General features: G+C 32.6%; 1 protein-coding gene across 1 annotated transcript in view; it reads left to right on the forward strand.

Annotated features, from left to right (window-relative positions):
• Positions 1–3001: 3001 nt before the first annotated feature.
• Positions 3002–26006, forward strand: part of LOC130896186 (uncharacterized) — a 184039-nt gene continuing 161034 nt past the window's right edge. The window contains exon 1 of the mRNA XM_057804104.1: positions 3002–4217. Coding sequence (XP_057660087.1) covers positions 4163–4217 — 55 coding nt within the window. The 5' untranslated portion in view covers positions 3002–4162. The remainder of the gene's footprint in view (positions 4218–26006) is intronic.

A 26006-nucleotide genomic window follows, 5' to 3' on the forward strand; every position in this document is an offset into this window, starting at 1 on the left:
CGGAATAGCCATACTACGGCATCTGGATATCATTATTTAAACACATCCCGAAATGCCTAATACGTCATAAGCCGATGCCGAACGGAACGAAGCAATTTATTTTAAATTGAACAAATAATAATTACACAAATAGTTATAACGTACATTCATTTTATTACTTATTGCAACAAGAAGTACTATTACTATCACATTTTTATTTATTCATTACACATTTGCATTTCTTGTTCCCATATCTATGTTGGTTCTAAGTTGGTACAAACCCTCTTTCTCCGATAATATAACAGCCAAAACATTACGAGGAGCCATCGATCTTTATCGATAACAGGAATCTTTACCAAAACGTTCTATCAAGTTTCAATTTTAGGAAATTTCGAGTAACTTTGTTGTAACATTTCCATTGCCTGCTTTTTAAGCTGTTGACACTTTCAGAGCGATGCTGAATTACTTAGAAATTTTGTATGAATAATGCAAAAACCACTAACAAGCAAACTGCACATTAGCACTACTTTAATGTTAGGTTGTTTATTTACAATTAGATCCGCAACGGCGTATTCAATGGAGGTGTGTGCATTCGGTCGGAGGCGGAATTCACCATCTGGTATTCATAACGGTAAATTACGAAATATTCAATACGGTTGTTTACACTGTATTTTACAGGTATAGGCAAGGTAATGCGAGAAATAGCTAATTAACGAAGAATTTTTTCCATTCCGATTGAGGTACCTCCAAAACATGTGATTTGAACGCATTAGCCGCTTCTTCAGGTGTAGAAAAACATTGACCATGTAATTCATTTGTGATCTGTGGGAATAAGAAGAAATTATTGGGTGCCAAACAAGGACGGATGACCCATCAATTCGATGTTTTGTCTCTTCAAATAACATTTTTGTATGAAATGAGCTTGGATTGTCGTAGTGGAGAATGAGTCGTCTTCTGCGATTGGTTTTCTTTTCTGGTTTTTTTTAAACACTTTTGGCAAACAAATGTTGTTGTACCATTTAGAAGTGATCGTTCTACGTTACTCTAATGGAACGGTGGTGAGATGTCCAGTTATTCCGAAAAAACAGTGCTTCGTGCGTGAATAACTTATGTTTGATTTGGCTTGTATTGAAAGACCCATACAGTCGATTGTTGTTTAGTATCGGGTTCTTTTGCATTAATCCATGATTTGTCGCCTGTCGCGATCTTATAGACGTGACTTTAAAGTACTGCGATCAAATTTCTCAGCATTATGCGGTGTTCAACGCTAACAAATTTTTTTGACAACCAATTGTTTATGCAATATTGAATATATGAGAGCGGAACTAATGCATAAGTATGCTTCAATCACATGATATATCACATGACGATCTTGTAATATCAGTTTACGTACATTATCAATTTTTCTTACACAACAGCCGATATTGGACAACCTCCACGAAATTCATCCTGTAGCGAAGTGCGACCACTATTGAATTCGGAAAACCAGCGAAACACGGTGTCTAGAGATGATGTTTCATCACCATAAGTCGAAGCGATTTGATCGACACACTGCTGTTGGTGTAATCCATGTCCAAAGTCATAGAAAATCGTCACACGAAAATTTTCGCGATTTAATTCTATTTTTACATGAAAATGAATGTTTCACGTTCAACACGTTCTGAGTACGTTCACCATTAAAAAGGTAAAATTTTTTTATGGCAATGTCAGATTTAACATATTCACTTCAGTGTTGCCATATCTTAACACTCAAGTAGCAACCCTTGTGTCTATGGTGATGTGAACTTCTATTATTGAGTCTTTTAGGATACAAAATATTTTTGATTCAACCCAATACTATTGAATTGTCAGTTTTTTTAGAGATAACAATTGTAAATAGTTTTTCCCGAATATATTGTCAAGGATTTGCAAATCTGTTTTCGGTTTCTCTTCGCGTAATGGAAGTTTAAACAATAATTCTACCACTACGTATTTTTAAAACTGTTCTTTTCAGTTTCAAAAGTATCTAAATGAAGATTAAATATAATTAGAACGATTTTAACTGGCTGTTTATTGGCACCATCTGAATTAAAAAGAATGGTTCAATGGTTTTTAGTTTTTTTCTTATCCTGCACAATTCTACAAACAATATTTATTTTATTAGGTAAAGCGAAAATTATTTATTATATTGGATAGGGAAATGAGCAATTTAAAACTTAAAACAGAGCTCATAATAAAACAAAATGAATTCTATACAAATAAATAGTTTGTTTTCTTCTTTCGTGAACACAGTTTTTCTTCATTTTGTTCTCTCTTATGGATAGTTGTCGTCCAAATACACTCACAATGGTATACATGTATATATACAAGAAAGCTACACTAGTACTTAGAGAATTTATTAAATAGAGGTCGGCATAAGTCAGGCAACGCTTTCGAAAAATCCGCATAAGTCCTACAACGCTTACAAATCTGACAATGCTGTCGAAAAAGATTAAAACGAAGCATGTTCGTGCTGCAGACAGTTGTGTCTGTGTCATGACAGCAGGTGCTCGTCAAGTAGACGCGTTTCTACATTGAATAAACGACACAAATTCAAGCTTCAAGAAAGCGCGTTATGTGTGCGGAAGTACCTTAATATTCATTTTGGAGAATGGATAGGCAGACGAGGATTCGTTAAGTGGCCCGTACGGTCATGTGACTTGACACCTTGTGATTTCTTCCTGTGGGGTTCTCAAGGACCGCATTTTTGCAAGAGGCCACGCACCTTTCCTGACCGCTGAACTACGGTTGAAAAAGAATTCGAAACTTTTCACGCCTTTCCGTTGAGAAGCGTTACTGTGAATGCATTCATCAATTTCAACATTCAATATTCATGACTTGTCTGCCTAAAACTCCTCAAAATTGCCGACTACTACTCCTTATTGATCGTTTGATACTCTGGAATTAATCCATGATAATCCAAATAACAATGAGCAGTTTTAACGTCATATTCATAAACTTACTTCTTTTTACCACTAATGATGCGTTAGTTGATTGTGGGATTTCAATTTCAATTTTTATCACAATGCCTGATGAAGATTTCAGAAAATTCCAATTGTCTGTTCAGATCGTCCGCTAAAGGTTTGTGAAAAAGGCGAGTTTTGTATGGATGCAGTTTTTCTTTTTTTTAAAAACTTTACTACGACGGCAAATTCATTTCATGACAAAAAATATCAAACTTTACATCAGAATTTGGAGCATCCTACACGCTTCCAGTTTCATCAAATTTTCAATTCTGCTTACTGTGCTTCTAATAACTGGAGGTCGCTCAAAGCGTGTTTCATTGAATAAAACACCTGCTTCTTCACGACTTCGAAGTCCATACCATCATTAGAATTTCTATCCTTTTTTTTTTCGGTTAAAGGAATTATAACAATAGATAATAGGTTGGATTAAAGCTAGACTGACGCTGACAGATGATATTCTTGCTACGTAACTTTAATATTTAATTCTTCTAATTTCTTAGTTTTTTTCATGAATTCAAAATCATAATTTATTTTCTTTTCAACAAACTCTCTATGTTTCATAAGTGATGTATTTTTACATTTTTTACAAAACTGAAAGTTTTATGAATTTTGTGAATTCTGAATAATTTCTGGCTTGAGGCATATATTTAAAAAATATTCAAATACTTTTTTCTATGTTGCTCAATCGGTGCCGCTTATAAACTTATGAAATTATGAATAGAAGAACTAAACAAATATTTACACTCCTACATTCTGTTTATACTATCTAACAAATTTTAATTGAACCCACAAAGGGTATTTCTATTTCTATACAAAACGTTCTCGCTTAACGCTCAAGCAATCACGATTCGTACCGGTTCCTTGGTTTTAGGGGTTTACAAAATTGGCTATTTAATTAGCCACCAAGATTTCTATTTCCAAACCCTCCATTTATTTCCGCCAACAAGGGAGAATTCAAAATCTGACAACGCGGCGCGAGTTTGAACATACCAAACAATGTTGAACCTGTCTTTCCAATATCGGTCTTTCAGTATTCCAACTTTACTTGTCGAGGGATGTCGGTGGAAACGTTGTAGAGTTTTCCTCAAATTCGAGCGAACGTGGTATTTTGGAAACAAAACATTCAATTATAAAATGTAAAGGTGTTGTTTCTATTTTAACGTAAATTGTTGGAAAAAAGACTGAACTGTTTTTAAAAAATGAGTTTGAGAAAAATTGTGGTTTTTTGCTTTATGATTATTAACTTCGGCAAAGGTGAGTTAATGCGCTCCGCTGTTTTTCTGAAGTATTTACGGTAACAAGCAGAATGCATTTCAATCAATATCATGCGACGGAGCTGTTTTATTGTTAAGAAATAATACAGAAACTACGAAATATACTTTTCGTTCCTAAAAAACGATTTCCTAATAAAAACTTAAACCAACTTTTCATCATAATATTTATCTATTAATTTAGTATATTTTTTATATTCGGACATGGTTTTTATATTCGGACATGGTTTTTATATAACTAGTCAAATTATTTCTTCTTCCTTTGTACGTTTATTATGAAATTGAGAGAAATATTTTATTCCCGAACTTAAACTTAATTTATTCTGGAATAGCTGTGGAATCTTCCCTCCATATTCACTGATATCTCTATTGATAGTATGAAATATTTCCAGGGGTTTGGTTTTAAGTAGATATGATAAATAGTGAACAGCTTTTTTTATATTTTTTCTGGCATTAACAATCTTAGAAGAATTTTTATCGTGAACTGAAGACCATAATTTTTTTAACAATATTCTATTTTTATAAAGGTAATGTTCTATTATTTAGATTAATAAGATATTGAACGAAAATAGCGAAATACACCAAAACTATTACCTAGATTGGCTGAAGTTCTCCTTTGTGGTTATTTCGGAACAGTATAAAGCAACTAAATGTGGTAACTTTATAACAAGAACCCATCAGCAGAGTATATAAAAAACTTGGAGAAGGACTTAAAAACACACAATTTTGTTTCCGAAATGGTTTGGGTACGTGTGAAATTCAAGTACTGTTCAAGAAGTCAGGATCTAAACCACGATTTTTATATACTAGGATGGTCACAAAGTACTTGGCATAAAAAATTTGGAAAAAAGTATATTTATTTTCCAACTTCATCTCCTTTTATCTCCATACACCTTTCCCAGCGATGTTCAATAAATTCGACATCCTTTTTATAATAAGAATCGTCAGTTTCCTATGTACGATCATCCAGTACCGATTTGTGGATTTTCATTTCTGGAGTCGTCACCTCCTTTGGTCAACCAGTGCGTTGCTGGTCTTCGCAGGTCGAACGGCCTCATTCAAACGATGACCAATTTTTTCCATATTTCCAATTAACTGAAAAGGTTCACTATTGATGGCTACCAAATATATACTGAACAACGCGGCATCTTCAAAATATATTCTATATAGATTATGTACTTTCTAACACAGTGGAATTTTTCAAGCAGCTACCGCCATCTCAAGGTCGGACCAGATACTTCTGGGACCATCCCCGAATGTGTATAGAGTAAGACATGATACGATACTTGAGATTCTAAAAAATTAACCCAGATGGATGAAGATATTCGCATTGCTAATCTCTACTGACATCTGAGGTTGAAATGAGAAAAGGTTCATAGACCGTCTTGTTATATTCTGCCAAAAATCACAGTTAATAACGTATAAATAGATCAAGTACAAAAATTAAGGTACCTAAGAACCGTAATGAATAATAAATAGGATCCTAGTGTAGAGCAACGAGCAAGAATATGCAAAATAAGTTTTATAAATACTTCGCAAACATGATTTTAACCTTGATCTTCGTATGAGCATGGCACGATATCATGTTTTTCCTGTGCTCTTATACGATATAGAAGCATAACGCCGTATTTTAAAGACGAGTGGGGTCTAAAGATTTAAAGGTGCTTGAGCGCATGAAAAAAACTTTAGGAGGAGTCAACTCTGTAAAGCGATGTAAATGCGAATATTTTAACCATGTGATGTGCAACTCTGTAAAGTACAATCTTCTTCATTTGGTAATGCAAGGCTAAATAATGGGTAGGAGAAGCATAGGTTGGTGCACAATATTGTGGTTAGAAAAATCATCGTCAATGGTTTAGGAAATCAACTACTCAGCTATTCCGCGAAGTAGTAAATGAAGCAATGATAATCAATAATCAACAGGGGAACCATCGATAACGGTTGCCACACACGAAGAAGAAAAACTATTAGTAACGATTTATATAATTCATTTTATAAAAAGTGAATATTTCATAACTATACCTTCACATACATAAACACTTACAAAGTAAATAACTACAAGAATTATTTTAAAATGTCTGGGTAACCTGAAGGCCCCTTTAACAATTCCATATTTTTTGCATCAACCAGGCCAATGATTCTCCATTAACATGAATCCATGTGTTATCCTGTCGGAATATCCAATGCTGACCATTATCGTTATTCAGTAAAGGAAATAAATAAATTTAAGGAGGTCAAGGTAGTCTCTACTTTCGTATTCACGTATACGCTAACGATAAAATTCCAGACTTCATAAAGGCATCCTAAACCATTAAAATTGGGGGATTTTATTTTAAATCGCGTATTCAGCAGTTAAAGTCATCGGGACCCTCCAATCTAAAATAAAATGTTTATAGAATACAGATAGAACTTAACGAAACGACGAGCAAACTGCAAGGCACTTTTTTGACGCGGAAAAAGTCACCACGCGACGCACGACGTACTGGTTTTGTCCAATATTCTTCTAACCGCGAAACGGTCATAGCACCTTGCGTTTTCATGAGCAATCTATTCTTCATAAGATTTACTTGTCTTTACTAATCAGTGAGAAAAGGGGGAAAATTTGGCGAAAATATAGGAGAAGAAATGTAAAGTAAATCAGAAACTCTCCTACAAAGCTCTAGAAACACTGAGAAAGGAAAAATCAAACAACATAAAACAAATAAAAATAGTATTGTATTGCAACAAGATGAAGAAATAACATAGAAAATGAGCAACTAATATTCCAAGGTGGAACACATCTAGAACTAGAAAATGATAGAATCAAACAACTGATACAAACATGAGAAGTTGAGCAAACAATACAGAACAGAAGATAAAAAAAGGTGGAGCAACGGGATACAACAATATTGATTCAAAAATGTTGCAAAATTTTGGACAAAAGGTGTCTACAAACTCTAACAAAGTTGTTATAATGAAGTAAAAGTTCTGACAGATTAGGAAATAGGTATTATTTTATCCCTTTTCAAAACTTTAAGCAGGTGACAAATTAGACAGCAATAATTATATTGCTAAGCCTGGTAATGTCAGTCCACGAGAGTGTCTTAGGTAACAGACTGAGGAAAATATTAGACAAATGATTAGAGGAACCGTAAAGTGGCTTTAGGAGATGAAAAAGTACATATGAACATGTATGTAAGTACAAAAGTTGAAAAAAATATAAAAAAGTTTATCTTAGCTAAATATATGAAGAAGAGTAAAACAAAGAGGAGCTGGAGTCAAATTAATTAGCATTTTCAAAGGTATGTATGAAGCAACAAGAAACCAGGTGAGGAAAATAAGGTCCAATTCGAGGAATCCAGAATAAAAGCAGTATTAAGATAGGGGGAGTACTGAATGCGGCGCTATTTATAATTACGTAGTGACAGTCAAAGTTGTCACCAGAAAGGACCGAATATAAAATGAAACAATAGAAGGACATTTGAATATATAATATGTAATTAAAACAATTGAAAAACAACTGTTGGGATGGCTTGGTCGCTTTTGTAGAATAGAGAAATTACACCGCCAAAAAAAGTTTGAAGAAGCTAGAGAAATGGAAAAGAGGAAACGATGACACCCAAAGAAATGTTGAGAAAAAGATTACCGAAATTTTGAGAGAAAAAAAAAATAGCATGGAGTGTGGCAATGAAAAAAACTAGGAATAATGTATATATAGAAATGAATTTTTCATTTTTTATATCTTTCTCTATGTTTCTATATAGGCCTTAATTAAAATGTAATACATCAGACGGTTCTTTGGTATAATTTTACTGATAAACCGCTGAAAATTTCCTTCGTTAAAAGCTTTCCACCGACAGAATTCAATAATATATAACATTCCTTATTCTATGTAAGCCTTGTCGAACACACAATTACACTAAGCTCTTGTTCACTTTAGTTACCTAGCCCCTCAGCGCTCAATATTCTCTAAGTTTATTCGGAAAATTGCCTTCTACATCACATTAAAGGAATAGGATTATAAATTGTTTTTCGTCAAGTGTTGAATTTAAATCAAGTTAGAATGAGTTATCAAAGGCAACAGATAAGGTCCTAAATATCGTATATTAGATGGTGGAAAACAGCAAGCTGTCGGGCGTTTAATGATGTTTTCCCAAGTATGTACTGCACTGAATGGTTGAGTGCACATCACAAATAATTAGTTTCAACTTTTACTTAAATATCTGGACTTATACGAGGAAGGCTTCAATAATAACCGAGGAAGGATTCATTTGGGGTAGGTAGATAAGAAAGAACATTAGGTCAGGTTAGTAAGGTGCGTGGGGCAGCGTAATCATGCCAAAAGCTGATGAATGGAGGTTGCCGTGAGTGCAAGTGCATTAATATGGAAAAAAAAAACTAATATATTCTTTGTCGCAAATACAGTCTTTGTTAAAGAAGACTGTTGCGCCAGCTTCTATCACTTTTTACACACATTTTTAACGTTTTCCTCAATTCGGATAGTTGATGGGCGTTTATAACAAGGTCAGTCATCTATCGATATGTCGCAATGTTTAGTGCTCTTTTATTTGTACCAAATAGAAAACTAAATTACATATCTGCATGCAATAAGAATAATGAAGCGCTATCACTGCAAACTAATATAACAAGCCATATCGGTATAAGGATATTGAACTGTTAATAATTTGTGCTATCTAACAGCTTGTGAAAGTTACGAAATCAGAACTTAATCGTATATTTAAGTATATTTTCTAAATTATACACTCGAACATTATTTTTAGTAGTAGTATATATATTCCGTCAAACACACTACATGGACATACGTAATCATCCATTAAAAATTCATAATATTCGAATGTATAATTTAGAAAATATACTCAAATATAAGTTCTGATTTCGTAACTTTAAAGGCCTATATCTCAAAAATGAGGAGTCGTCTACTCCCTTCCGAATTTTTTGTATCAAGTCCGGGAACCTGACTTGATGATATTTAACTGGTCAACCTCTATTAACACACTGGTCTAGTAAACAAAAATCGTTCTCTTAACAAATGTCGCTTTATTCATTCAGATGTTTTTCTTCGATAGTTATAGCCAATTCTTTCCTTAACTTTTCTTCTTTCAACTTTCTCAAAATAGGCTTCTGTTTCGACAACGACTTCATCATTTACTTGAATTTCCTTTTCTTTGGTCTTTTATTCAAGTCTGAAAATAACCTGTAGTCGCAAGGGGTCAGATCTGGAAAATATGTTGAAGCTCATTTGACTGACTTTGATTGTCGCTTTCATCATAATGTGATACAATTTATTCTTCCACTTATGAGTTCATTTCTGTATTTTCTGTTTCTTCGATCGGTCCACTAATGTATAGTAGTATTCTCTGTTATAATATATATTAATGAACAAATGATAAATATGCCGTGTGCCTGTGTATCCCAAAATACATATACCATAACCGGCTATCGCCGGTTCCAGTTCATTTGCATGACTATCATTGTGGTGTGTGGAAGTAGATCCAGGTTTCATCATTTGACATTCAAATACTTTCTATTGTGGTTGATTATCTTCGTATAGCGCTATAATTTATCAATTCATTGTTTTTGTTGCATTGTGAATAAACACGTCACCCATTTGGGAAAATGATCAAATGCTTGAATAAATGTCTGTTTAAACTTCTATATAATAATTCTCATGTCTACTATCACTCTTAATATAATTTTATGGATTTTTAGTAATTTTTGAATTGTTTTGTGTTGTAACTAACTGTTCCTCTTGCATGTCCAGATGGCAGATGTCCAGATGTTTTCACTGACAAATTATAATTCCGCATACCATTCGATGATGGGCGATTTTCTTGAAAAAGTGTCACCCCAACACTTTTCAAGCTTTTCCTCAATTTTATTCTTTCCGTATAGGAAACTAATGTTTTCCAAAAAGTTTAGTTAACAAACGGACTATTGGAAGGAATGAACTCAAAACTTTCTAGGTATCGTTTGAAATATGTAACTTTGAAAGAAAAATATGAAAATGCAATTTGTGGTGACCTCTTTCCGACCGTTTATGGATTTATTGATCGATTTGTTACAACTAATGTTAGTATAGCGAAAAAACTGTAGGTAGGAAGGATTTCATGATAGAAGAAAAACAGATTGTAGTAGTTAAATATGCCGGAAGGCTTTTTTTCCATTTATATAAATTTTTCAAATGAGGAGAAACTATCTGTAATAATTTGGTGTAGTTTTAATTTTGAGAAACATTTAATATTTAATCTCGACTATCTCTACTTTTTGTATATCTGAATAGTATACCTGATAATAATGCAACATTAGTTAAGTCAGATGACCGAAAGTTAAAAGTAACTTTCCGCGAGGTATACTGTATTCAGAAGTTTCAATATTTTTTTAATAACAAGACCGATGTTCGATAAAAATTATTCCATTTTTGACTGACTTTTTAAGGATATATTTTATGTGTAGCCGACATCTTTTTTTTCAACATGCATTATATTCATATTTGAAAATTCATATTCCTCAACTCAACAGAGTATACTTCTCCTGTTTGAACACACGTAAAACGTTTTCCCTCAAGCTTTTTCTTTAAAACCTCTTTGTTTAGCTTTGCGAATTTTTACCTCCACTTCTACGATTCAACATTATACTGCACATACGTTTCAAGTAAATTAACAATTGTGCTTTCACTTTACACCGCAATCTATTTGAATTTTATATGAAAAGTTAGCTTTATGAAAACCGCTCTTTATACAACCATGCTAAATTTACATGGGTAAGTGAATTTGTTGGTGTATGAGTTCATTGCAATCTTTTTTCATCCGTGCTGATGTGTGGATAAGATCTAAATTTGAGAACGTATCTCTATATTTCGGCCTCCATAGAAAACTTCAACATATCCAAAACTATGTCACACATTTATTTAAAATACCCCTCTATCGACGGCGATATCCGTAAAATCTAAGAAGGAACAACTCATAATTTATTTAAAAGTTTGTTAAACTATCACTTCCAAAATTCTTTTTGGTAATTTTGGGGAAAGTATGTGAAATGCGAAAATATTTTGTGTATCAATGTTTTGCACTAAAACGTAAACCATTCATGAAAATAGTTATTTATACTACAAGGGTTGTAAGTAACATTTACTAATCGATTTTGCACCAGAGCGATAACGAGGGCAGGTAATAAACTAGAAACTAGAATTTATTCTTAGATTTTTATTAGCAACAATTTCCAGTTTATCATCGAAAATCAGTAAATATTTGCTTGTCTGTCGTTGCTACCAGAAAAATCAACAAAGGAGTATGAAACAACTTATTTATTCTTTTAAAAAAGGTGCCAAATTAAGACTGCTACTGCAGTTTCAGAAACCGTATTTTGGCATACTTTCACGGAAAACCTGTTGTATTCAAGTCTCCATCAAACTTATGGAGTGCATATTCTATGCTGGAGAATGATAAATCATTATTAGTTTGGCTTTGTCGATGAAATAAGTGATTGAAGTTATCTCCTATGTCTGTAGCTAAAACTAATTTTTACTAATTTCTCTTAAAATAGTGTCGAAATGTAGGGTGGTTAAAAAATGATTTTTTTCTCTCGCTGGGATGAAAAGTTCGCTTTATTCATGGCATGAGCCACTATTCGGATATGCTTTATTGTTGATGTTCCACATTCCACATTTTTTATTTTCCACATTCCTCCTGGTTAAAAATAATTTCAGTTCTTTGTTGTAGTGTAGTCACCGTTTAATTTTTTTATTTTAATTTATTCTACATGAAAACGCTGGTAATTAACACAGGAAAGAAAATTATATGAGTTTAAGTTTAAGTTGGAGTTTATGGAATCGTTGGTGATATTCCTACTGATCACTCTGTTTACACCAACACTAACAATTTCACTGTTTGACGCGCGTTTCGATAACCAAGTTATCGTCTTCAAAGACTGAAGGTAAACAAAATTGGATATTGTTACTATAAGTTATAACTATATAAGTTTTATTGACAGATATATAATCAAGATTTTCTCTATCTATCACGTTCACCCAGGTGGATTGATGTGAATTCTATAAAACATGCTCGGAACCAGTTAAGAGAAGTCATTGATGATCATAAACTATACAGACATCTTCTTTCTTATTTTGTGAAGAAATCACACAAGAAGATATGTTGATGTGATATTAATATTAGCTACAGTCACTATTTTTTCAATTTCATAAATAAATTGTTTTTTTTTTCAACAGTCATTCTAAAATCCGTTGTAGAAAATCATAAATCTAGATTTATACTCTATACTCTTTTACTTTGTATGTTTTATGAAATAATTTTTCTCCTTAAATTACTTAAATTGAATCAAAAATATAACTACATTAAAATAATGGAAATTTATTAATACTTAATGTCTTATGTTATGTAAAAAAATATTAAATAATGTATTCTTTAACTAATTATCGCATAAGGTTATAAAATGTTTCAAATATCTAAGCAAAAAGAATTTTCTCCAGTTTTGGGACATCATTTTATGCAACGGATTTTAGAATGACCCAGGTAACTTTTTAAAGATATACTATTGAAGTTTAAAATCGAGTTTAATCAATAATCTCAACTTCTGAACATCTGTATATATATATATATTTTGTCGTATTTTGTCGAAATTCCAAGGGAGAATAATAAATGTAGCACATCTACATGTTTAAAATGCATAATCAGTAACAGTTTTCCATGATAAATTTCATTTTCCTTCAGTATCTTTTGCCAAGCGGCCGTTTGAAGAAAGAATTTTATTCATCCCTATGCTATCGCAAAGGGGAGAATAATTTGTTGTCAGTTTAAAACCGCCCTTGCTCATTATATCAAATACATTGTATCTCAACTACGCAGAGATCTGAATCAGAAATATACCTACAGCGAAATATTCCAAAAAGGAATTTATTTCCCTAAGCGTCCAATTGTTGTCTATGTATAGTATTAATTTCAATCCGGGGAGAACTGAAACAGATAACAAACAGCAGAAATATTAACTTTGATATCACGTTTGCGTATGCATTGAATCGGTCGGGAATTCTTTGTTTAAATTATCACGAGGATACACATGTGTGGTTTGGCGTTAATTGGTTTATTTATTTTAGGGAATGAGTAGAGTAATTTTGGTTATACATATGTAGAATGTGAAATCGTACATACGTGCAAAAAATGAAAGGAGTCAGTTACATTATTCGCACATCAAACAAATTAAAATAAAAACAATTTCTTGGAGAACAGAAGAAAACGAAGAGTAAGAATAATACTTCCTCACTTGTTCAATAACCTCTTCCGGTTTTATAGTCGACAGTATTGCCAATTTAGTAGAGAAAACACTGCAAAAACTCGAAAATATTATAATAAGTTCCAACCGACAGGTGTCCTGCAGCCGTTAAACGAATAGACTGCACGATGTCTACTTCTTCAGTCTTGTTAAATTTATAGATTTATATAGTATATGTGTAAAATAAGCTTCATTCTTAGCTTTGATATCCGAAACTAGCAATTATGTAACTAATTAAAACGTGGTAATTTGAAATTCGAAAAAAAATCAATATTCTCGCCTAGATGCAAGCAAATTTATTTTGTAAATATCTTACATCGCTTTAAATATTTTTAATGTGACGAAATTATTATGAAAAGTTTACAATTTTAGATTCGATGAAAAATTGTCAAGTTAAATTGGGGTAAGAAAAGCTTTTGTACCTTGGAAAAGTTTTGGTTCAAATATTTTTTCCATAAACAAGTTTGACATCTCATGCTTGTTTACTCTGGAACACTAAGGGATAATCTTGTTTCATAATTCATTATAAAGAATCTTTGTAAAGAATCTCAAAGTACTTACTTTATTTTAATAATTCTTTAAAAATTGTTATGAAATTATTAAAGATTTAGTCGAACAATTTTTAGTTAAAGTAATTATCAAAGCTGTGTGCTGATCTATTCATAATTTTTGACAAACAAAAGTATTTTTGATGAATTTTGTGTCTATTTACTTCTCAGTAAATGGAAACTTTTTTATTAGTATTATATTACGAATACAAATTTATCTTTTATGAAAAGTACTGTATATTGTAAAACCTACATTGTAACCATTAAATATTTAAATTTTTGGTCGAGTACGAGTTATATTGAAAAATATGACTTTTGCTTGGAAGTACATATTTTTATTCTCGATAATGTCAAAAAATGTTGAAAAGAAAATTTCTTTTAAACTGTGAATTAGTCTCAAATGTACATCCATATCAACAAATATTTAATAAATTATTTTACTCAGTGGGACCTCCTTCTTCTCTTCGCATTGTACACTTTACTATTAAGAACTTTTTTAGTCTTCTGGAGTCTTTTATATATTGATTATGTCATATTAGACTACTGGGCGAATAAGAATTTAGTAGATCTGTTTTTTGGCGGTGGGATTCAGAAGTTTATTCTTCAGTAAACTCAATTGTCATAGTGAATCCAGCTGGTATTCGGTTTTTGAGTATCACAAGGCAACTGCGCAATATTGAAAATTCAATATGCAGACATTTTCATAAAAAATAACTTGGTAATTTATTGAGAAAAAAATTATGCACAATAATCCATTCAATTATTAATTTATATCAAACTTTAGATATATCAGAAAATTCAATGAGAACCGAATATTTAAGACAAAAATTTACTTCACTAACTTCATGTATAAATAAATCATTTGTTGAAACGTAAACTAAAATAAAGAATACTTCTGCTACATTAGATTATCAAGATAATGAAATATACAATAAAAGTCATATATGTCGTTTTGTTGGAACTATCAAGTCGGAAGAACAAAAGACTGCTATGACAAGCAAATCCACATAGAATTGTTCGCTGTAAGCTCAGAGCGCCTGAAAATTAAGAGCTTAACACAGCCAAAACAATGAATCTAGTAATAATATGACCTACGAATAAACAATAAACGTGATAATGGACGATATATTATACTTTGCATATATATACTTGTATATATATGCAATATATATATATATATATATATATATATATATATATATATATATATATATATACAAGACTATACATTCTATTGAGAATTGTAGCCGCTCAAAATTGAGCTCTTTTGACCCTGTATTTTTGTAGGTGGTCAGCCCACATTTTATCCTATTTAATTACAGTTTATCATATATTTTTGCAGCTTCGACTATTGTTCTCCATTTTTTTCTGTCCTGCATCTGTTTGTTCCAGTCACGTACTCCCAGATTTTCCATATCTTGCACAGTTTGATCTTCTCATCTATTTTTTGGTCTACCAGGCAATCTTTTCTCGCTCGGTTTCCATTTTGTGATTTTCATTGTGCCCTGCATATTCTCTATTCTTTTAATGTGCCTTCTTCCATTGTATTCTTTTTGCTATAATTGTATTTACTATATCCTCATTTTCTAATATGTTCTTAATTTCATAGTTCATTAGTCTTATATAGTCATTATGTCCAACATTTACTAGTCCATGAATTTTCCTAATTATTCTCCTCTCATACATCCTTAGTTGTTCTTTCTCTATATTTGTTAGCCCCATTGTTTCAGCGGCGTATGTAACTACTGGTCTTATCGCAGTCTTGCAGACTCTCAATTTAGTTGCTCTGCTGATTATTTTGCTCTGCATAATAGTTTTGTACTTATTATATGCCCTATATCCCGCATAAATTCTTTGTTTTGTCTCGTTTTTTGTATCATTGTTCCTAAGTACATAAAGGTGTCGACTACTTCGAAGATGAGCTGTTCTGTTTTTTGTTATTACCCTTGCCCTAGAATTTAGCATAGTTATTTTCACCAATCGTATTAACTTTTGGGGTACTTGTAGTTTTTCTATGTCCTTTATAATCGTCCTCCTTTTCAGACTGTCGAATGCTTGTTTGAAGTCAATGAATAGCATTTGCATATTAATGTTGTGCTCGTAGCTTTTTTCGTCCACTTGCTTTATAGTATGTATGTAGATTTTCCTTGCCAAAAACCTTTTTGGTATTCCCCTATTTCTGGTTCCACTACCTTTTTCAGTCTATCATTTATTAATGTTGTTAGTATTTTGTATACGGTATTAAGCAAACTAGTACCTCTATAATTACTACATATTTTGGGATTTCCTCCCTTCAGTATTGGTATATTCAATCCAGTAGACCACACTCACACAAATAAGTATTTTTTGGATAATATTCGGAAAAAGATTTACATGTCATATCAAGAAAAAAAAATACTTTTGATTGCTTTGAAAAAATGAATTAACGATGATACCAATACCCAATGTGGTCGTGTTATTAAATTCTGAAAATCGCTCCTCCCCCATCCCGTGCCCATACCAAATCAACTGCTTTTATTAAATTTATTCTATAATTGTTTCTTTCAGGATGATTTGCTCTTTTATTGTGTCGTTTCTGATTCGATCTAATCTTCACGTTCTATTTGCTCTTCTTAGAGCGTCCATTTTTGTGGCTACTATTTGTTTCATTATTTGTTTATTCTCCACTTTCCGATCCATATACCAACGTACTCCTAATCATTGCATTGTAAATCGTCTATTTCAGTACTCCACAGTATTCCATTTAGTGATTTAGTTTGATATTTAAAGCTCTCACATCTCGTTATAATTTCGTTGTTTTCTAGTGTACGTACGTTGCATCCTCTCCTATATATCAGTACTGTGTCTTTTCTACGTTCATCTGCCGTCCCTATTTTCCGTATTCTTTCTTAAGTTTTCGTGCCTTGTATTCTAAGTCATCTCTGTCGTTTGCACATCACACCTGATCATCTGTAAATTGCAGGGTTATAAACAGGTGTTATCGTCGATTTTGATCCCCATTCCTTAGCATTTCTTCTTCCAAGTTATTAGAGCTTTTGAAAAGTGATAATGGGTTGCAGCACCCTTGTCTCAGGCCTTTGTTGACTGTGTTCGATATTATATTTCCGATTTTTACTGCAGACTTCATATCTTTATAGACGCCATAATTATTTTCAAGAGCTTCCCATAATTTGGATATCGCTATGTTATGTAGGCTTTCTGTAAATCTATAAACATTAGGTATACTGGTCTATTTCTTTCTGTTTTCTTCTCTGTCAACTGCTTTAAAGAGAACACGTTCTCTGTACAGGACCTTCCAGCTCTAAACCCACATCTTCTTGGTGTTTATAAATACTAATGATATATGCTAACTGTAGTCAAATTTTAAAAATGTCGTTAGATGGCTATTTAAAGGATATAAAAAGTATAGGAATGAGAAGCGATTAATAAAAATGCCTAACAAAAGCAATATTAAATATATTAAAACTTATAATATTCATGCTGGATCGGAAAAAGGTTGGATTTCAAATACTTTCTTGTCAACAACGAAAGGAGAAAAAATTCAAGTTTGGAATATGATTTGAATTATTTATTTTAAATTTCGTTCCGAAATATACCGTAAAACAGTATAATTGTAATAGACAACGTAATTATAACAACTACCAGGTACATGAAGCATCAACTAGCGCAAATAATACGAAATAAATTCAAAATAAGGGTTGAGTGGTTTGTTTCTATGGAAGTGACAGCAAAGCTGATCTTATAGAGATACTAGCGGCGTTTAATATTAAAGGGGAGCATATCTGAGATATTTTGGCTGATGCTTGTAGATTACATAGTAGTACGATATACTGTATATGGATATGTACGAGGGTTGACTGAAAAGTTTTCGACCTAACAAGACTTTTTCCATAATCATTCTTATTTTCCAATATAGTTTTCTTTAAAGCCTCAAAAACTTTTTTCATTCTCAGCCCTCCTAAATGATGGTGGTCGTCTTTGTTCAAAAAATAGGCCTGCAAGTAAAAATTAACGGGAAGGAAACAAGAGAAAGCCGCTGAAGACTACATCTGGTAAATACAGTGAGTGGTCAACAAAATCGTAAATTATAATCATGGTGATCGCCGAAGTGCTTTCCTAAAAAGGACTTTTTTCCCATTAAATGTGGTCGATTTTTTGCAATATCTCCCTTAACCTTATCAAGCAATTCTGCGTAACCCATAACTATGCCAAAAAACCATCGCCATCATATTTCTTGCCAATAAAAGCGTCATTTTCTTCACTTCACGGCACTTCTTAGAATCCACAGTGTTTACTGTTTGAGTATAGTGTTGGGCCCAATTTTTATCTACAGTTATGAATTAATGCAGCATACGAATGCATAATTCTTCAGACATACATATATGGCAAATGTATTCTTTTGATATACTTCTAACCGTTTCTTTCTCTCTAACCTTAATTCGACGGTCGTTTAATAATATTTGGAAAATTTTTTCGATTAAATCGCTTGTTCTCACAGGTTTTGGCCGTCCTATAGGCTCGCCGTCAGTCTTTATACAGCCACTTTAGAATTCAACTGCTAAAAATTTTATGCATTTTACGGTCTCCGTACGTAGTGTCTAACTCTTTCTCTATTTAATAAGTAGTAATACCTTCCAAAAACAAATATTTAATTTTTTAAACGTATGCACAAATTTATTTCCAAACTTATATTTATAAGTGGTGACATCTTCAGGTTGAGGTCGGAAACTTTTCAGACAACCCTCATACTAGCGGCGTTTCATATTGAAGAAGAATGTGTCTATGATATTTTGGCAGATACGGCAGAATATATAATAGTACTGCGACTAACTACATATGTATATGTAAATGCGATAGTTAATATTCCATTTGAAATTTTGAGAAAATCAATTAATTATGTAATTAAAATTGAAGATTCCTACTGAAATGTAAATTATGCTGTTAGCTCCTTATTCATTAAACTGCATGAGGATGAAAGTGATGCTGAAATAATGATGGAATAGGCGTTAATAAATATTTTTGTTGATAATACAAATTCACTAAAATGGGGTTGGAAAATTTGGGAAGAGTATATTCTTTTATAAAAAAAATAAATACAAATTAATTTTACAAGAATAATCGTGTTTATTTCAAGTCGATAAGATTAATATTAACAAACTTACAAAGTTTAAAAGTCTGTGTCTGACAAAATGCTACTGGCAAAGTACTATTTTGAAGACAAAGAGTTGATTTGTTGATCAAAATGGAGTAGGGGTTTTTCGTGGTCTTGAGACAACTTGCCTCAAAAGATTCCTATGCAATGGCTACTTATTTAGCGACAAGTTGCGGCAATTTTATGACTGTTAAAATTCGCGGATGAATTAAATGAACAGACAGATCGATCGAACGACATATTTATGGGGAAAAAACAAGAAGATTCTATGTGCACGGAACCTCTTTTGGGATAACAAGTGTTGAAGTTCAAATGAACATACTACATTTAATTTAGAGCGAATTAGACTTGTTCATACCACATTGTCACACCTCTATATTAAATGTGAATTTTGAAAAATATTAGTTCTGAAAAACCGGTAGTGCTCCTTTTGATTCATTAACAATAATCAGATAAAATGCAGTCTGAAAAAAAAATCAAATCATAAGTATCACCTTAAAACTTCTACATTATTGTTACAATAATATGTCGAGCTACTCCGTATCGTAAGTTTTAAGTTTCGAATATACTATTTAAAAAATGAAAGTACCTATTTACATCGAAATGATCTTCATAACAAAACCGATTACTTGTACTTGATAGAACAATATTTTTTTCTATCCTTTTTCAATGCATCACACCATTTTTTCTTAATTTTCTCCTTTATGCATTCTTAAAAAAAACTTTATTTGGGCAGTAATAGTGGTGTCGGTACATTTTGGTACAATACAATATTTATAAAGAACTTTTGACGATTCAGACTTTGACATTCTAATAAAAAATGCAATTAATACGACGCGATAGGATGGTAAAACAGAACAATGTGATGTGGGTGCTGCTGTAGCTTGTCGGGTGAAACTTGATCGGCGCTGATGACGTAAGCAAGTAGAAATGAGGGCGGTTATATCAGCGCTATTTATTATGAGAGCTAGATACGCGCAATAAATTGGAAAATTTATGCTACGGCGTGCCCAATCATGTAAAAAAACCCGATATCGTTTTCCGACCAATTGTTCATGTGTATATTTTCATTTAGTAGTATGGTATTGATCACTTTACTATTTATAATTTATAGCTTTCTATTATTATTGTTTTCATGTTTGCGTGTAGTAAAGAATATTTTGAACGGACTATATTAAATAAAGCTTGTACAATTGAGTTTGGAATTTCTTGGAATAACAACCTATAAAATTTTTGGATGTAGATCGTAATAATATTTATCTGATTCTCAGAACATCAGATTTAAATATATTGTATTTAGAGAAAAAGATTAAATGCTGTCTTTAATGCTAAGAATATACATTAAGGTTCAAAGTTTGTCATTACTAAGGCAAAAACTATTCAATCTCTATCTGAGCAAAACCAATTTACTAGTTAATCGATTTACGAAATATTTCGAATCTAATGAACTTCTTTGTTAGAAGAATTGTATTTGTACAGAGGACATTTCAATACTTATGGATACGCTAGTAGAATGAAAAAGTTTGAAATTAGTTCTGATAGGAAATCAGATCTTCACATATAATAGGCATTTAAAGGAAATACAGGAAACTACGAGGGATGACTGAAAAATTATCGGGATTATCAAAAGAAAAATATTTTGTGTTTTAACATTTTTTGTACTCATCTGTAAAAAGTCTAAAAATTGTGTAATCGATATGCCATTTTCACCTAAAAACTGTTGAAAGCTGTTTGTAAATATTCTTGATACTGTTGGAACGGTTTGATTGATGCCCTGATCTTGCGTTAGAAGCTCTGCATTATTTACGCCATTGGTATCAAAAATATCAGTATTGTGTTGATGACATTTATTTGCCTTGACCGTTGTTTTATTTAGTAGTCATAACTAGTAATCTACGCAATCGGATCTGTTTTAAAATGTTCCTTCAAAGCTTTATTGTTACAATTATTCAGGTATCACAATATAGTCTCCTGGTTTCCACTGTTGATAACATTTTTGAAAGTCTTCATTTGTGATGCTTTCCAGTTTTCGAGTCTTTTCTGTCTTGATGATTTCCACATATCCCAAGTACCGCTACCAAAGCTCCATTTTGCATTTCGGGAACAAGAAGAAGTCACAAGGGATCAAATCGGGTGAATGAAGTGAGTGGTCTGTCACGGTGATTCAGCTTCAGGTCCAAACTCACGTACAACGATCGACGTGTGAGCGGGTGCATTGGCTTGATCAAGGATCCGCCTACACTCCTGTGCCAAATCCGGATGAATCGGGCCACACGAGCTCTGAGACGTCTCAAAACTTCAACAATGAAAACAATCCCCTTTGTCTTCACATTGGACCTTGATGTTCGCAATTTTTTTCTCGGTTCTCCTACTAGCTTCTATTCCTTGCTTTGAGATTCGAGCTCCGCATAGAATTCGTAAAACTAGGACTCGTCTCTAGTGAGACTCGGTTGAGAAAGTTCCATATTTCTTCCCTCTGCTTTCAACCTATCCTCGGAGTACTCATCTTTCCTTGTTTTCTGTCCTGTAGTCAAGAGCCAACAATTTCGTCATTTCAAGTTTTTTTGTCGGAATTTCGTAAACGAGTATTAAGGTAATTAACAGCTCGTCAGCTATTATTCTGACTGTCAAACAACTACGGTCTTTGAGAACAAAAGCCTCAGAGTCTCAATGTTAACGGGCATCCTGGGCGAGAGTCTACTTTCACTTCTGTTCGGCCTTCCCAGAACGTTTTCAACTACTTGTTCCCAGTTGGTTCCTTTAGAGAATTATCTCCGAAATTGTTTCAAACTCTCAAACATTTCACAGTCATTCTTTTCTAGTTTATTGTTGACGTTAATGCGGTGTTTATAAATCAGAGAGAGAGATCCATGTCGACGGCAGGTGAAAAATAGTAACATTCAAAAAACAGCCGCTCATACTATTTCCACGCAGAGCGCTCTGACTCCAATTGGGCGTTTATGGGAATGGCTTTAACCTATAAAATGAAGTTTTCATTAAACTTTTATTCGTATTTTCCGGACAAACCTTGTATATTCCACAGCGAGAACCAAGCGATATCGTTCAAGTTACGAGGTGAATGAATTCTTATAGCAGCAATTACACTACATCTATTTCAATTAGTAGTCTCATACCCTTATAATTTGAGATAAGTTTAAACCCGTTCTGGTTTGTCGGAGTGCTTTTAACCGCTTTAGTTAGATCGTTTTCACACAGTAAATGTCTTGAAGACCATATAAAAGATCACATTAATATTAACTTTGGTTTTAAGTGAAAAAAAAATGAACTTAAATTGGCATGTTTGCTACAACTACACTCACAATTACACAGTTTGACGCGCGCTTCGATAACCAATCGTCTTCAGAGACTGAAGGTAAACTGTTTACCTTCAGTCTTTGAAGACGGTAAGTTGGTTATCGAAACACGCGTCAGACAGTGTGCTTGTGAGTTGTAGTGGTGGTGTAAGCAGTGTGTTCAGTATGAATATCACCAACGGCTCCAGAAATTCCAAATTAGTTAGTGTCTTACATACTTTACTAATTTTTAATCATTAGTTAGAGTTTGAGATTCATCATAATCAACTTTCCATTCAACGAAATTTTGCATAATAATAAAATATAAGGAAATTTCAAAAAGTTCTGTATGATATTGACATACAATTTTTGGAATATCTTTTATAAAAATTTTAAGTACGACACTGACAAGCTCAGGATACCTCGATTATTGGTTTGTACCAGTTGCAGCATTAAATTTTTTTGTGATTTCAGCATCCCAGAGGATCTTCCGTACTAACTAATTTCCAACTTCATTTGTAATAATTTCACCCTTTAATGCTTTTGGTACTCAATTTACGGAGCCAATTTTAATTTAACGGCAACGACGTAATCCATAGGGATATTTTGCGAGAAGAATTCATTTACATATTTATTCAATGATATACAGTGGAAACAAGTGAAGCACAATAAAAAAGTGATAAAACTTTGGATATACCTACGAATGAAAAATTTGTCTATGTAATTCTTGCTAATTATCGAGTAACGGAAACGGAAGAAAGTACTGATGCAGAGGCAGAGGCAGAGATTTGTGCGTGTGCGGAAAAATTCTTTACTCACATACCCTATGTTTAGGCCAAATGTTGCTCCAGTTGAGATCTGACAATTCTCCTTAAACGGATGTGTCAATATAAAAGAAGCTTTAGTTTAGAAGTTTATCGAGTGTATTCACCAACAGACGACGGCAGTTCTGCGTGCGTGGCACTCTAAGATGATTATTGTAAAAAGACAACTGAAAAAATTCACCATTTTCTGTAAATATACTGTTTATAATCAAATTCTTGGTATTTGATTACCATATCTCCTGTATATATGTTTTGTGTGATATTTTTACCGATGGAAGAGATTTAGGTTATTCGGCGGTTTAAATTTGAATTCTATTGTATAATTGAAATTTAATCCACAACAAAAATCGTTGCTTCCTATTACCACTTCAAAATGAAATTAATAGAATAGATGTGGGTGAGAATACATATCCCCATCTAGAATCTCCTACACGACTATATAAACCCTTTACAGCACAAATTAGTTGGTAACACAAAATTTATTCCACGCGCTGTGTAATCAACCTGAGTTACTAGCTCTTAAATTGTCGTTGAAGAAGATCCCCTGTCACATTTGTTGGAGAAACGTAAATATTCAGTGATGGATTTGAACTCCACGTTTAAATACAAATGTTCCCTGCTGTTTAGCTTGTAATTATTAATAAACTATTTCAATATTCTGAAAGGGTTGTTTCCAAAGTGTAGGATGATTAGTTCGAATATTAGAGTTAATAATGATCGTATAGAACCCTCAAGTACAATAACTGTTTATTGCTAGATTGATGAAGCCCCAAATTTGTGACAATTAATCAGTATAAAGCATAATTATCGTTATCATAATAAATTGTTCACTATAATTTATGTAAAGTGGAACTTGGCTATAAAAAGGAATAGCTCCCAAAATTTAAAGCTTATAATTTCGTTTCGAACATGGTTCAAATATTGTTGGATGTTATCAACTTTTCTTGTACTTAACAAAACTACTTATGCATAGGAATCGAGGTCAAAAAAGATTACAAGTTGAATGAGGAAATAGTAGCTAATAATAGACCGACAATACTCGTATGAAAGTTAAACCTCTCGGCCAATCCTTTTGCCAGGGAATTTTATTATTAGAAACTTCAGCATGAAGCTCTCTATAAACAGCTGTTATTGTTCCCTCCAAATCATGAGGCTGTCTTTTGTGAACAGTCCCACTTAGATACCTGATACAAAGAAATCTAGGGTGTCAAAGTAGGGCGATAGTGGTGACCATTCTATTTCTCCTTATCGACCAATATATCGGACAGAAAATCAATTAGCTTCGGTCTAATTGGAAGATAAAAGAATAGAGTTCCATCTTGCTGGAAGTGGAAAAGTTTTCACAAAATCATGTTACCAATGACATAGATTTGATCTATAGTAATTATCAATGGGTACCATTTATTGAAGCAAGTTCAAGTGAAGTTTACCATTCGGTTTTTTCTTATTTAATGAAAGTTCAATGGTCCGAGCGAGAAAGATTGCTGCCCGAAATATGCACTGTGAATGAGTTTGCTCAAAATGCTCAATTTCCTCACTCAGTTCAGAAGTCGTCGTCAAAAAGTTGTTATATGCCTATGATTTCTATTTATGCTGCTCATCAAAAACATATTGATAATGTCTTTAACATATTTATGATTTAGATCACTTCTTTGTTATCTTTCATTAAACTTTGTTGAAATTATTGTTATGCATCTTCTACATTTCCTTAGTGTACGCTAATTCCACAAGGTCTACTTGGGAATTTATAAAAATAAGCAGAACCAAGTCGTCTAACTCATCTTGGTTGATATTTTTGTTTACCAGGTCTCTGCATATTTTATCGCATCTTTGTTTGAAGATAACCTTGTGCTAGTTCAGTATTAAGTATTCAGAATCAAACAATACACTATTGGTCGAATCTGGGCTATATTGAGAGTGAAACCAGACTTTTTATCAGCAACAATGCTTGAATTGTTGCTTAATCCTTCCAAAATAATAGGACCGGCATTAAGGGCTGCTTAAATATAAATTTTTGTAGGATTTATAACAATATCTTTTAACTTTTCCTCGCAATAAATATTTCCTACTTCTAAAAACAACGAACTCAATAAATTCCATATTATTCAGACAAAAATTTTATGACAAATAATAAATCAACAATGGCTTTTCGAGAATGGTTAACAGAATTTATTCACATTCTCAGTTTTATAACCTAGTCTGTCTGTTTCCCAAACAGTATCAAATTCAATATCTCTCTACATTCCCAAGTATGTTCCTGATTTGAATGAAATGTAACTGTTAGCCTTCAGGAATATGAATATACCAGGAGCTCATAGACCAAGAGTAAGAAAACTGAGGAAGTTACATAACCATTTTCTTAATAAATCAATTTCATAACAGCGGCGGGCAGATATTGTCTATCGCAAAAATTCACAAATTATATACGTATAGTTTTGTTGTGTTAAATTCAGGTGTCTAGCAAATTTCAATTGTTATAATTTTTATTATTGAGCAATTACTAGATATTTATATACACACGAGTTTTAGACAAAATTTTTAGACTAGGAAGCTATTTTCATGTCGAAATGCTACAATTTACAAAAACACAAGTCACCCTCTGTCAATTACCCCGCTATGACAAATTCACAGAATATAAATAACTTTTAAAAGTTAACTAATAGATAATAA

The sequence above is a fragment of the Diorhabda carinulata genome, chromosome 7, assembly GCF_026250575.1.
Source record: "Diorhabda carinulata isolate Delta chromosome 7, icDioCari1.1, whole genome shotgun sequence".
Taxonomy (NCBI): Eukaryota; Metazoa; Arthropoda; class Insecta; order Coleoptera; family Chrysomelidae; genus Diorhabda; species Diorhabda carinulata.